This window comes from Pan troglodytes, chromosome 2 (genome assembly GCF_028858775.2).
Source record: "Pan troglodytes isolate AG18354 chromosome 2, NHGRI_mPanTro3-v2.0_pri, whole genome shotgun sequence".
NCBI classification, from domain to species: Eukaryota; Metazoa; Chordata; class Mammalia; order Primates; family Hominidae; genus Pan; species Pan troglodytes.
The window spans coordinates 72,951,004-72,966,634 of NC_086015.1; the positions used below are offsets into that span (position 1 = coordinate 72,951,004).

General features: G+C 41.1%; 1 protein-coding gene across 5 annotated transcripts in view; it reads right to left on the minus strand.

Moving 5' to 3' along the window:
* Positions 1-9,841: 9,841 nt before the first annotated feature.
* The window catches only part of EOGT (EGF domain specific O-linked N-acetylglucosamine transferase), a 39,916-nt gene continuing 34,126 nt past the window's right edge, over positions 9,842-15,631 (minus strand). For 4 of the 5 annotated variants that reach the window (XM_063805274.1, XM_009445822.5, XM_016940025.4 and 1 more), the window contains 3 exons: positions 14,688-14,807; positions 13,358-13,460; positions 9,842-12,787 (listed from right to left, as the gene is read on the minus strand). In XM_063805274.1, coding sequence (XP_063661344.1) covers positions 12,641-12,787; positions 13,358-13,460; positions 14,688-14,807 — 370 coding nt within the window. In that variant the 3' untranslated portion in view covers positions 9,842-12,640. The remainder of the gene's footprint in view (positions 12,788-13,357; positions 13,461-14,687; positions 14,808-15,631) is intronic. The other variant, NM_001009171.1, reaches the window with a different exon arrangement.

Genomic DNA, 15,631 nt, shown 5'->3' on the forward strand with positions numbered 1-15,631 from the left:
TCACCATCGCACGTAACTCTTGGGCTCCATGCAGCATTTTTCAGGGGTGATGAATAACATCAATGTTCTTTCCATGGTGTGTAAAGCTAGGAGGATGAGGGCAGGCTCAGGGACTGCTGAAGAGGAGGATGGTGGTTTAGGGATGAAGGGAAGAATGGAGGCAAGGTCAGAGGTATCATTAAGGTCAGACACGACTGTGGTGCATGTGATAACACCTCATAATTAAAAACGTATCATTCCAACTGGGCGCTGGTGGCTCATGCCTATAATCCCAGCGCTTTGGGAGGCCAAAGCAGGTGGATCACTTGAGCTCAGGAGTTCAAGACTGGCCTGGGCTGTGGTGAAATCCCATCTCTACCAAAAATACAAAAAATTAGCTGCACATGGTGGCGTGTGCCTATTGTATTCCCAGCTGGTGAGGTGGAAGAATGGCTTCAGCCCAGGAGGCAGAGGTTGCAGTGAGCCAAGATCATGCCACTGCACTCCAGCCTGGGCAACAGAATGAGACCCCATCTTAAAAAAGAAAAACAAGAAAACATACAATTCCACATTCACATTTCGACATAACTGCAACAAAACACCATCCAGGAATTCTGCCTTTTTACTTGGGAAAGGTTTGGGGTTTGATTTTTTTTCTGGCTTGGAAGCTATTTGCTGCTACTGCACTCAACTCAGAAGCCCAGCTCCCCTGGCTCAGAGATAAGAAAGACAAAAAGAAGGTACTCATATCAAAGCCATGGGGCCATTTCCCTTAGAATGGGTCATATACACACACCCAAGTTATACTCTGCTCCTAAAGCATGATCATCCTTCTCTGCATCTCCAGGGTAGGCCAAATCTGAACTATTGTAGCCAAGGGAATGTCTCCTGAAGGCTGTAAGACCCACTGAGCAAACTTGTCCAGAGCCCCTAGTAACATTAAGAACTGGAGCTACAAAATGCTTAATACTGACAGAAGTCACAATCCACAGAGCTAGGCATTAATGCATTAGGCACTTACCATTTGTGTAAATAACTTTTTTTCCTGCATTTAAAAGGGAGTCTTGGACCTTCATTAAGACTCTGGTTTCCTCTAGGCAATACCATTCAGGACATAGGCATAGGCAAGGACTTCATAACTAAAACACCAAAAGCAATGGCAACAAAAGCCAAAATAGACAAATGGGATCTAATTAAACTAAAAAGCTTCTGCACAGCAAAAGAAACTACCATCAGAGTGAACAGGCAACCTACAGAACGGGAGAAAATTTTTGCAATCTACCCATCTGATAAAGGGCTAATATCCAGAATCTACAAAGAACTTAAACAAATGTACAAGGAAAAATCAAACAACCCCATCAGAAAGTGGGCAAAGGATGTGAACAGACACTTCTCAAAAAAAGACATTTATGCAGCCAACAGACACATGAAAAAATGCTAATCATCACTGATCATCAGAGAAATGCAAATCAAAACCACAATGAGATACCATCTCACACCAGGTAGAATGGCGATCATTAAAGTCAGGAAACAACAGATGCTGGAGAGGATATGGAGAAATGGAAACGCTTTTACACTGTTGGTGGGAGTGTAAACTAGTGCAACCATTGTGGAAGTCAGTGTGGCGATTCCTCAGGGATCTAGAACCAGAAATACCATTTGACCCAGCCATCCCATTACTGGGTATATACCCAAAGGATTATAAATCCTGCTGCTATAAAGACACAGGCACATGTATGTTTATTGTGGCACTATTCACAATAGCAAAGACTTGGAACTAACCCAAATGTCCATCAATGATAGACTGGATTAAGAAAATGTGGCACATATACACTATGGAATACTATGCAGCCATAAAAAAGGATGAGTTCATGTCCTTTGCAGGGACATGGACACAGCTGGAAACCATCATTCTGAGCAAAGTATCACAAGGACAGAAAACCAAACACCGCATGTTCTCACTTATAGATGGGAATTGAACAATGAGAACACTTGGACACAGGGTGGGGAACATCACACGCTGGGGCCTGTCATGGGGTGGGGGGCAGGGGAAGGGATAGCATTAGGAGAAATACCTAAAGTAAATGACGAGTTAATGGGTGCAGCAAACCAACATGGCACATGTATACCTATGTAACAAACCTGCACGTTGTCCACATGTACCCTAGAACTTAAAATATAATTACAAAAAAAAAAAAAAAAAAAAAACTCTGGTTTCCAGGTAGGGCCTTCTCTGGTTTCCAGGTAGGGGCTTTCTCTACCACATTCACCTGAGTAGTGAGTATTATAGTAATAACACCTGCTTCAGGAGTTCCCCTCCCCCTCCACTAAACAGCAATTAATTTTCTTAATTTTGTTATTTCAAAAAAAAAAAAAGGGCAGTTTTCGTTTCCCCTCTCTTGGTAGTCATTTTCCTACTATAATTGAAAACACTGGATTATGTGAGTATTTCTTTCTGTCTCAGCCCATCTCTAAATACAAGTAGATGAATAATCCCCCCACTAACACGGGGTTAAGAACACATGCATTTTATATAAAGACTTTAGGATAAGGCACAGAAGAACCATTTTTCCATCAGAGCCAGGAAGTGGCTATTTTATATAACATGAGTTCACACATGTGCATATATTTGTATATATCCACATTTAATTTGTCATTTCATCATAGACTTGATGAGCAGAAGTCTAGACAAGATAGTTAGAGCTCAGATAACGTGTCCAAACTCCTCACTGAAAAGCTGAGAATGCTGAGGCCTGGGGAGGAAGGTTGGCAGACCAGAGCCTTTTTAGTTAGTGAAGTTCTCAGATGATGTTGATAAAACTACCACAAGGCAAAAGTTCCAGTCCTGCAGCCCTGGAGCATCTGCCAGTTTTCCCAGGGGGGCATCATTTGCCATCTGGTCTCACCCTTCTCACTGAGGGTCTACCTCTCAGACTGTCAACCCATCACAGGGCCAAACATTCTGGGGTTGTAGACCTCAGTGGCCATTGGCATCATGGCATCTCAGATTAAAGTTTGGCACCTACACAAAGGTTTCTCTGGGGTACATGGGCACATGGCCTTGGCTTCCTATATGTCTGCATCTTCTTCCTGCTCTTCCTCCTCTCCCTGCTGCCTTACTGTTTATTGAGGCCTTGCCAGGTGCCAGGCATTAATTGTGCTTTCTTACATTTCCCTGGGAAGAAGCTCCCCTGACTACTCTACCCCTCAGTCTAAAGTGTTTCTCCTGGTCAGGAACATTGTTGAGTTTAGCCTAGACTGGGCATGATGGCTCACACCTGTAATCCCAGCACTTTGGGAGGTCGAGGCAGGCAGATGGCTTGAGTCCAGAAGTTCAAGACCAGCCTGGGCGACATGGTGAAACCACATCTCCACCAATAACAGAAAATAAATTAGCCGGGCTTGGTGGCACATGCCTGTAGTACCAGCTACTTGGGAGACTGAGATGGGAGATCACATGAGCCCAGGAGGTAGAGGCTTCAGTGAGCAGTGATTGTGCTACTGTACTCCAGCCTGGGTGACACAGGGAGACCCTGTCTCAAAAAAAAAGTTTAGTCTAAAGCTGCCTTCTCACATATTTAAAGTTCAGCCTAAAGGTTTCTACGTAGATGGGAAACTGTATCCTAGATGGAGGTGTAAACAAATTGTAGCCTACTCTTGTGCCAATCACAGGGGCAATCGAAGGGGGCCAACTGTTCAAACCATGTTAAAACAAGGCAAACACCAGGCTATAACTAATCTGGTTGTTTCTTTACCTCACTTTGGCTTTCTGTCTATCACTTTCCTTTTTCTGTCCATAAATCTTCCCCCATGTGGCTGCACTGGAGTCTCTCTGAGCCTACTCTGGCTCCGGAGACTGCCTGATTCCCAAACATCCTTTGCTCAATTAAACTCTGTTAAATTTAATGTGGCTAAGGTTTTCCTTTTAGCAACATGTTCTTTCCCTTCAGGGTACTTCTCTCCCTTTATCCTTACATACTCTCACTTGCGTGATTACCTGACTAATATCAGTCTCCCCTATTCCTTACCATTGTGTTCTCAGCAGAGTGCCTCATACCTGGAATGAACAAATAGCTCCTCACAACCACCTGATGAGGTTGGGTCCCTTAATACCCTCTATTTACAGATGAGAAAGCTGAGGCTCAGTGAACTTATGAGGTTTGCCTTAGGTGTACATGCAAAAAGTAGCAGCACGGGGTGCATTTGAGGCCAGAGCCTATACTTTCACCCGTCTCCCACACTGCCACTCCTCATGAGTCTGCAAAACCCCTCTAATTTCTGTCAAGATGTCATCTGCATGCACTTGCCAAACATCACTACCGTATGGAAGACTCTCGGTGGATGTCAAGAAGTCTCAGTGGGTGAAGCGGGTGTTATCTTCAGGCTAACTTGGGTTCTCTTCCAAGGGTCAGGTGCAGATCCCAACAGAGCAAATCCAAATTCTGCTACGATGTCTTACCACAGGGGTCTTCACTTGGACAAGATGCTGTTACCTAAGAAGCAACTAGTCAAGTCATTTCTGCAGGATTCCTGGCTGATGGGTGCTATCAAGTTCCAACAGGAAAGCAGACTTTTACACCACAGACTTTTAAATGCTATTAGAATTAAAAAGAAGGAGGAGGAAGAAAGGAAGAAGAAGAAGAAAGACCAAGAGAAGGAGAGTATATTTCCCAGCTATGGCCCTTTTCACTACTTTAAAAGCAAAACCATCAAAGAATGGGCACCTTTCTATGGGTATGACTTTTATCCCCTTGTCCTCTAGATTTATTGCTTGCACCACGTAGCTTCCACCATAAAACTCTTCTTTCCAATAGACTGCTATCTGAATAGCAAGAGCAAGACTCTCCAGTAACATATAATCTAGTAAAAAGTAAATATGATAGAATAACAAAGCGATTTCTGAAGGCGATTTATTTGCATAGAGATACCTGAGAGGGAAAACCAAAATTCCATCTCAGAATCCGGTAATAATGTACTATGAGATGCTCCATCATCACATCTTACTTCTAATTTTACAGAAAAGCAGTTGTAGCAACTGGAAGAAAACCTCTCAGTCTCATTTCTGCAAGGTGAACCATAAACACTTCTAAAAGCCTCGTGTGTAAACTCTCTCCCAGCACATTGCTGAATATCACTTGAATATTTGAAAAACGATATGTAGACAAAGATATTTTTCTAGAGGATTTACATTTTCCCATCAATGTAGAATTGCCCTTGCTGTGAATAAGTACTTGCTTTCTTTTCTCCCCATTTTCCACGTGCCTTAAGTGTTTGAAGGGTTGCTATGGACGATGTTTACTTGTTTCCTTAGTTTTTCCATTTTCCTCCTTATCCTGCCTTATTTTAGCTGGCTTTCAAATGTTAATCCTGGCCTTTCCCTGCCTTGCCTTAGGTCTGTTCATTGTGTCCCTAGTACTACTCTCATTTCACTAGTCACCTGCTTCACTAGTCACATGTCTATACCACTTTAACTTCGGGTTTTCTTCTGGGACTTGCAACAGTCACCTTAAACTTCATCCCCTACCTGCTGATTCCTCATCCAATGGCCTTATATCAAACTGGCCTGATTTTGCTGGCACCTTTACTTAACACTGTACCCAACTTGGATTTCCACCCAAGACAGGAGACACTTCAGCTGAATTGTGTCCTTGCCATTTACTCTCCAGATTTCTCTGGAAACTACAATTACTTTTTACCTACTCTTGTCCTGCTGATTGAATGACCTCACCTTGAGAGGCAACAACACAGTGATGTAACTGGCTGGCATTCAACTTGGAGTAAGACAACAAAGGTCCAAATCCCTCAACCTTAGTTTGCTTGCATCTCCATGGTGTAGTATGGGGAGAATAATACCTGCAGTGTTGGCATTGCTGTAGCAGTGAAGTTCTTCCAGATTGTAAGGATGAGCTAATCCAATCCATAACCTAAATGTACTAGTGGCTTCATGGATAACTGGAAAGTGACTCATAATTGTACCCCATAGAGGAGGAGCCCCAGTAGCTCAGATCTGGTGTCTTTGTCCCAGGAACTTTGGCATTCTCTTTGCACCTCACCTTCAAATGTCCCCAGCAGAATGGCTCTGGATGGGTCATTTATTTACCGTTTATCTCGCAGCCTCTTGATTGAATAGACTTTAGCTCAGCTGTTGATTCCTGGTCCAATTAACAAGAACCAGGTATCATAGTTGATTTAACTCAACAAATAAGATGCAACTGGCCAGAACAACTGCATGGTGAAGGCACTGCCTGGTCCCCCTTTCCCCAGAAGGCGGCTTTAGCCATGGCAAATGCTTAGGGTAGCCTGCCTGCAGTGGGATTCTTGCAACACCAATCCCCATACCTCTTGAAGAAAAGATTCCATGGTCAAATAAACTTGCATACAGTGCATATGACATCTTCCTGTTTAGAGATTCACAATGCACATACATCAAAGGTGCTGAGAAGTCCTGCAATAAACTTGCTTTAAATTGACTTAAGGAAGCATTTATCAAATAACTATTTATTTATTTAGAGACCGAGTCTCACTCTGTTGCCAGGCTGCAGTGCAGTGGCGGGATCTCAGCTCACTGCAACCTCTGCCTCCCAAGTTCAAGCGATTTTCCTGCCTCAGCCTCCCAAGCGGTTGGGACTACAGGTGCATGCCACCATGCCCAGCTAATTTTTGTATTTTTAGTAGAGACGGGGTTTCACCATATTGGCCAGGATGGTCTCGATCTCTTGACCTCGTGATCAGCCTGCCTCAGCCTCCCAAACTGCTGGGATTACAGGCATGAGCCACCACGCCCAGCTGTAACCCATTTTTTGTGGAACATCTTATGGACACTCAGTGGAAGATACTTTGGCAAATTCTGGCTTAGACCTCATGAACTGTCTATTGCCACCAGCTTCATCAGTGTCTCCAGAACAGCAGTTCCCAACCCCTGTACATCAGAACCACCTGGGGACATTTAACAAAATATAATCAGCCAGACTGTGCCGCTAGGTATTCTGATTTACTTGGTCTGAGGAGAGGTCTGGAGATCAGAATTTAAATGCTCCCCAGGTATTAGACCTTTAAATGATAACTCTATATGTTATAGTACAATAATAGCATTTACTAAACATGTTTTGTGCCAGGCACTAAATAAGTGTGACATTATTCTTTTATTTTATCCTTATATGAACGCTGCCTAATGTATATTACCACCAATCTACAAGTAAGAAAATATAACCTAGAAGACCAACATAAAGAAATTTGCTCTGAAGAAGAACTGAAGAGTTCATGTGCCATCTATAGATCCTAAATAGAGCTAGAGTCTTCATCAAATTCTCTACCAAGTCAAAAAGAATGCATTCCCCTAAGCAGCTTCTGTCACTAGAAATAATCTTCTGGGGACCAAGTGCTCTTCCCACAAGATGATCAGGAGATACTATACAGGATCCAGCTATTGGCGGCAGCTAAGCAATTCCACACTTAAACCTGAAAACGGTCCGTTATCATTTTCCCACCTTCCTTCAAATCAGGAATAACAAAATCCATCACACTCAGAAGCAAGGCCTTACTCCTAACTCTCGGGTGCCTGGAATCTACAATGAGATTCAGACACGGGCTTCAGACCACCCAAGAGGCCATTTGGAAGGGCTTGACTGCCACCTTGTGGTCCTGTGCACTACCAGCCAAGGCAAGGGCACACAGCCAGGGAGAAACAAACAGTGAGCAAACTGCTCTAACCCACTTCTTCTGTTTTGACAAGAATGGTTATAACATCTTTTGACATGCCCCAGTAAGCTGAAAGAGAACAAGGTATTAAAGTATTCTGGCAACAGCCCTTGCTTGGGAGTAGGTTATTTTAAACAATTGCTTTCCCCAGGGCAATCATACCTGAGTTGATTTGTGTATATGCTCCTAGTTTAGAAAAAGCAAGTTATTTTCCATATTTTCTCTCTACTGACTAGGTTTCAAAAAAGAACTATTTTGGGCCAAGAGTGGTGGCTCACACCTGTAATCCAAGCATTTTGGGAGGCTGAGACCAGAGGATCTCTTAAGCTCAGAGTTTGAGACCAGCTTGGGCAACATAGTGAGACTCTATCTCAACAAAATATGAAAAATTATCCGGGCCTGGTGGTGCACGCCTGTAGTCCCAGCTAGTTAGGAAGCTGAGGCAGGAAGATCACTTGAGCCCGAGAGTTTGAGGCTACGGTGACCTATGATTGCGCTGCTGCTCTCCAAACTGGGTGACAGAGAGAGACCTGTCGGAAAACAAACTAAAAAACAAAACAAAAGATTCGTTTTTTAACGGCAAGAAAAGGCCCAACTCCAGGACTGTTTTTTCCATGTTCTATATCCCCCAACTAATTTCTCCTTTCTCTTTCCCTTCCTTCTTCTTTCCCTCCCTTCCCTCCTCCCTCCCTTTCTTCCTCCCAGACCTCCTTCCTTCCTGCATCACATGTAAACATCCCTATCTAACTCAAAATTCCTTCACCAAGAAAGCCCTATATCCAAATCCTTCTGCTACTGGCTGTGTGACTTTGGGCAAGTTCCTTAACCTCTATTTAAACATCTTAGAACGGTTTTTACATTTTTAAAAGATTGCAGGAGGAGGGCAACAAATAACAATACGCAGCAGAGACCATATGTGGCCCACAAAGCCTAAAATATTCAGTCAGCAGTACACGGTATCAACTATAAGTATTCTTTAAAAATAGACATTCAATCTGAATCTTAAGGAGACTTTAGATCCAACTTTCAGTTGACAGGAAGCAGGAGGGAGAGTAAGACAAGCTAAACGGCACCTCAGCACCACCTCACCCGCTAGTGAATGTGCCGCTGAGATCCCCTTCAGACTGAAGCACTCAGTCCCCAGATTGCTTGAAATTTGGCTGCTGATGGGTCACAGCTGAGCTCCTCACCAGGCCTTGCCCTCAGCTGAAGGGAGTGGCCTTGCTAAGGCCCCACCCCTCTCTGGGATGGCCCCTATTTGAACTTACGTGCATTTCTTGCCTCATTTGGGGACCTCACTGAAAGGCCACTCCAGCCCTACAGCACCCCGCTGAAGCCTCACCTGGCATTGCCCCTCAATTTCTCCCTCTGCCCAAGCCTGGACCCCTTACATCCTCACAGGTGTTGATCGTGAGAACCTTCCCCCCAAAAACTATCTGCATTCAAATCTCCATCCCAGAATCTGTTTTCCTAAGACACCCCTCCACACCCTATTCTCAGCGTAACAGCTAGAGTTAGTGTGCTAGAGATAAGGCAGGTCTTTACTACTTTACTCAGATCCCTTCAATGGCTTCCATCTCATCAGAACCTTGCCATCTACACCCTTGTTGCATTATCTCTTGACTTTGCCTCCTACTCCTCTGCCCTTGATCACACCAGCCACACTGGCTTCCTTGCTGTTCCTCAAACATACCAGGCATGCTTCTGCCTTGGGGTCTTTGCACATGTTCTTCTAGCTTCTTGGAATGCTCCTTGTCGTTATCTGCATAACTCCATCCCTCACCTCCTCCTAGTCTTGAGTCAATGAAGGCTTCCCTGACCCCCTACTTAAGTGTGCAGGACTCCACCCCACCCCAGACTCCACATCCCTTTCTTTGGTTTTCTCCATAGCATGTATCACGATGTGGCACACGGTACATCTTATTGATGTTATTTAACGTCTGTCTCCACCAGAATGTAAGCTCCATTATGTTGTTTAATGACTGTCTCCATCAGAACGTAAGCTCCATTATGTTGTTTAATGACTGTCTCCATCACAACGTAAGCTCCATTATGCTGTTTAATGTCTGTCTCCATCAGAAAGTAAGCTCCATGAGGGCAATAACTTTTATCTATTCTTTTGTTTGCTATATTCCCAGAACTTAGAATAGTAACTGATACAAAGTTGCAGCCCGATCAATATTTATTGAATGAACAAGTAAATAAACGAATGGAAGACTGTGAACGTGGAATCAGAAGAAGGCTTGTGATCTTCAGCGAAGTCCCATAACGTCCCTAAAGTGGAATGGAAGACTTCCCTAAACAAATGGAAGACTGTGAACGTGGAATCAGAAGGCTTGTGATCTTCAGGGAAGCATTCTTCACATGAAAAACAGGAACCATAATTCTTATGTCATTTTGGTAACGATTATACAATATAACATTTACAGAAGCATCATGTAATAAACTGCTAAATAAAAGGTATTTTTGATCAAACTGAATTCTTCATCAGAGAGGTACTTAATTTTTATAATCTAAGAGCTACCAGATTGCCAAAAAGGAAGCACAGAAACATTCAGACACAGAAAACCTTAAAAATGGTTCTGATATTCAAAGAAAATATAAAATGATTTATTCCAAAGCCATACCCAAAACATACAATGAAATACATCCCTGTTAAAGACTTAATAAAAAGAGCAATCTTTACATTTTACAATTTGAAGAACTTCTGTTCCCACAAAGTCTCATAAAATTCCATAAAGTGTCAAATGTATTTTCCTGTTTATATAAAATGCATTCTCTCTTCAAATATAGCCGTTTTATTATGAAATTGTTCTCAATTTCTGAAATTCTCACTAGTCTACAGCATCCCATTTTCACATGCTTCTTAAAATGAGGTAAGAAGACAAACGGTGAAACTTTTTTTTCAGATCATTTTTTCAGAAGTCAATGCCTTGCTGATGCAAAGTGCAACATGCTTTTGTCATCCCTTTCATCTGAAATATTTTCCCAGTGGTTACTCAGTATTTTGCACAAAAAAAACAGTTACAATACCTGCCACTTAAAAATCCGTAACATGTTGTAATTCTTCTTATGTGATTTTAAGGTCTGAATCAAAGCCATTGCTACAGTGATTCACTATTTTCTTTACAGGTATTTTAATAAATATTCCTCAATTGAAGAAGACTGTTCCAATCCTTTAAAGTGGGGGTCAGCAAACATCTTCTGTAAAGGTCCAGATATTTTGTTTTGTGTGTCATTTTTCTGGTGGATATTTTTTACAACTGTAAAATATTTTTTAAAAATTATTTAGCTATTCTGTAATTTGCTACTCCATTATTTTAAAAAATAGAAGTAACTAGTCTCTAAATCAGACTACTCAAGTGTTAATAAAATGTAAACTTCACATTGTGCAGTAAAATAAATCCATGGTTTCTGACTACTAAATTGAAAGTTCATAAGCAGTAAGAAATGAATCCCACTCAAAGAGTGGAGCTACATTCCAGATATTCTTTTTAATCAATGACACTTTTTTAGAGCTTCTTTTTCACTTTCATTGAATAAGTCACATGTCTTCAGTTTGTTTTTTCTTGGTCTTACTTCTCACAGGGAAAAATTCTCTTCATGAGGCTAATTTGAAGTTTTTGAAATTAAAGAATGGAATACTTTCATGCTGACAGAGGTAGATGCACACGCACTGGTATATGCAGTTACAAATACTCGCATAAAATGGAAACCATTATTTCATATATAAATTAATTAATCACAAATGCTCTCCATGGCTAAGAAGGAATCAGTGGAAACCAGACAGAAGGTATGCAAAACAGTCCTACAGAATGTTCTAATTTGCTTTTATCACATGTAGTTGCTACATTTTAGGAAAACATGATTTAAATATGAAACATGTAATATAAACTAATATAGTGGCATGATTTATTCAGGTTCTTGATGCATATAACCTGGAGGTGACTAAACGCTGATCTATAACATGGTCCTATAGCTTGGTACTGAGAATCACAACTCTGCGTGTGTGTGTGTGTATGTTTTGCATGTTTTCCTTTCCTACCACAAACAGTGTTATAACCAGATTATGGCAAATAAAAGAACAGTTGTAAATTTACCCAAATATATCATAAACAAGTTGGAACACTCTGGAATTACAGTCATATGATATTCTACAAAAATATTTACAAATTCTAAAGCTGAAAAAGCTGAAAACTTTGGTATTCCTAAAAAGAGAAAGTTCAGGGCCATGCGTGGTGGCTCACACCTGTAATCCCAGCACTTTGGGAGGCCAAGGTGGGAGGATTTCTTGAACCCAGAGTTCGAGACCAGCCTGGCCAACATGGTGAAACCCCGTCTCTATCAAAAATACAAAAATTAACTGGGTGTGGTGGTGCACGCCTGTAATCCCAGCTACTTGGGAGGCTGAGGCACAAGAATCACTTGAACCCAGAAGGCAGAGGTTGCAGTGAGCTGAGATCATGCCACTGCACTCCAGCCTGGGTGACAGAGTGAAACTGTATCTCAACAACAACAACAAAAAATTAGCCAGGCGTGGTGGTGCAGGCTGTAATCCCAGCTACTCAGGTGTCTGAGGCAAAAGAATCGCTTGAACCTGGGAGGCAGAAGTTGCATAAACTGAGATCATGCCATTGCACTCCAGCCTGGGTGACAGTGAGACTCTGTCTCCAAAAAAAAAAAGAAAGAAAGAAAGTTAAAGTATACTGGGGAGTCCATGCTTAAATTTTGAACTATAAAAAGTTTTCAGTGCAAAATTATTGCTATTGATAAATAGCAATGACACAAAAACCACATGAAACACTTAACATCTATAAAACACATAACAATATCCTGAAGGTATGTTTTGGCATAGAAAAGGTAATTCGGGGATAGGAAATAACAGATTGCTTTACTGATTTAATTCTAAGTCTGGGTGTTGGAGTGTTTAAACACTCTCTTTTTGCAAACAGACTCAGCATATTTATAGCTCATCATGTTTCTTCTTAAATGGCCACTTTGGGTGTTGCAATACGTGGTCTGCAGCCTGAAGGACAAGATACATAAATTCTTCTACATCGAAAGAGTAGTTGGTGAACTTCGGGTGCTCCCCCAGGGTTGGATGGTGGCCCTGTGAAAATAAACCAAAACACGAATCCATAACTCACTGAGGGCATGGTTTTCTCTACAGCAGGAAAATTATGTTACTTTGGCTAAAGCAACTAATTTATGTTCTACATCAGAGACCAGCAAACTTTTCCTGATAAGGGCCAGATGATAAATATTTTCAGCTCTGCTGACTCTAAGGTCTCAGTCACAGTTACTCCACTCTGTCATTGAAGTGCACAAACAACTAGAGACAGTGCATAAACAGACAGGCATGACTGTGCTTTCTTTACAAAAACATGTCATGGGCTGGATTTGCCCACAGGGCTGTTGCTTGTTGATCCCGTCTCTATATATAATCTAATAGATCTTTCTAAGCCCAAATTTCACGAAGCTGCCTTTGTAACATTAAAGATATAGGTTGCTTAATTCCCCTTTTTCTCCTATTTGCAAATATAAAATAAAACAATTCAGTATTCCAGAGAACAGTTTATTTTTGCAGCACTCAAGTTCAATAACCATTTTTCATATCAATAATTGGATACTTTAAACCAATTAAAAATGAAGCAAGGTAAGTTTTGTGATTGAACTTTACCTTATCCTGAGGAAAGACTTTGTTCTGCCGTCGCCAAGTGATGTAGTGAACGCCTCTCAGCCTGGCCAAGTCTAAGTAACAGCGTTCATCTTCACAGTTGTACCTAAGCACACAAGGGTGTCACAACATGAGGCTTTTGTCCAAGGTTTTTGCCAAATCAACAACTCTCTGCGAAAATAAAATGCAGCTCCCAAATATGTCCTTGCAAAAGGTTGTAAACAAGACTGAGGAAGACAGTAAACAAGACTGAGGAAGAGAATGTAAAAATATTCTCTGAACTAAATGAACTTAACTTTTAAAAAACAAAATAGGGTCATGGAATGGAGGGAATTGACCTTATTCAATAGGGCCTGCTGCCTGTGTACTTGACATGACCTTATAATACCTCTGTCTTTAAATGTATGAACGTGGCAAGGGGGATAGGTAACACTTTCAAGGTCATATAACTAAATAGTGAAGGATGCAAAAGCAGAACCCAGGTCCATTAGACCATAAGGCTTGAGTTTTCTCAGTTACATTTCTCTCTCTTCTCTCTCCTTTCTTCCATCCTTCCTTCTCTCTCTATAAGAGAAATGACAGAGATAGAATCCATTATTTGGCTATTTCTCTACATATATCATATATATTTTTGAAATGTTTTGCAGGGCATTGGAAGTTCATGACAACTTTTTTCCTAAATAGCCTATTTAAATACAGAGTCAAATCATTTTTAAAATGAAACCACAGAACCCAGATATTTAGACATAATGGGGGGAAACAGGTAACAGTAACTGCTATTAGTGTCTCAAGAACTAAAATGGAGCACAGTGCCAACAGCAGAATTATTATGAGAGGGAAGGCCATGTCTCCATAAACCAACCACTGAGTTAAAAGTATGCCCTGGGCAAATCATTAACACCCAAGGGCCTCAGTCCCTGTGTATGGGATCAGCAAGCACTAAGTTTAGTGGTTGGCTTGTGTTTTGAAGCTATGTCGTGCATGAGACATAAATGCTTTCTTTTAACACAATAACTACACTGTTTGCAAGAAGACGCTCAGAGTTTGGGAGGTATGCAGGAACAAACTCAGAATAAGGAAACCACAGATTCACATCTTCCATATCATGCTCGGGATGGGAAGATGAAGGGGTAGTTGGCTTACTAAGTGCAATGGCAGGCTGCAGACTTTGTATTTTTAGCTTCAGGCCTTTTTTTTCCCAGATGTCTATATGATGTGACTTCTCTTTTTGAATGATTAAATATTAAGCCTTTTGATGCTCAGAATGAAAGCTTTAGCATGCATAAAAAGCATTATCAGTTGCTTCAGTGTAAAACTGCCTCCCAACACTTACAGTTCAAATACAGCAGCCCAGTCTGGAAGGAAAAGTAAATGGGTCAGACCAGCTCCATGCATTCCAATAAATATGTCCGTGTTGTGTGTGATCCTTAGTTGATCTAAAAACCCAAGTTCTCTGTGAACATACAGAATAACATGAGAGAGATGGGGAGAAGAGAGAAGTATTAGGTTGAGTTAGTTCATGATTCACAGTAAGGATATTTATAAAAGTGTATTGCCCATTTTAAACCACATTCCATTTTTAAGAAGCATTTTTGCCAATTTCAAGTGCGCTCTAGTAATTAATAAATTTCTTAACAATTTAACATATTTTCTAAGTAAGTTCACCTATCCTTTTAGGTTTAAGTACTTTTTTTAAAGGAAACTTTAATATCTGTCTTAAATGGAAAAGCAGTGACATATGACATCAACAAAACTGTAAAAATTGATATAATCAAACTAAGTAGTGTTCAAATCGAGGTAGATACTATTGCAATACAAAGCTCAGAGCCTGAGGCCTGCTCTTTCTTCATGAAAAAGAGAAATTGGCAAGTGTTAAAGAGATGTTGTGACACACTAGCACTAAATTAAAAACTATTTCCTTAGGACAATAGAAGCACTTTTTAAAAAGAAACATTTCTCCTTGTGTGATTTAAGTTTTTATAATGCCCTCTGGGTACCTCCAAAATGATCTCAGATACCACCAGGGCATTATCCTGCCTTTGGAACAGACAAATCCACAATTTTATGCATGTTAGGACTGTACAAGTGTTCTCTAAATCCAAGACACTAACCAGTGTGTAAACTTTGAACCAAAAATCAGTCCCCAAACAATTCACTGAGGTGAGGCTAGGGAGAAATGCTGGAATAAGGGTGACACTCTGAATAAACAGAAAGAAATGAGATCTCCCAGCCCCACTTTACCCAAAGTAAAGAAAAACAAATGATCAAGATTATTTT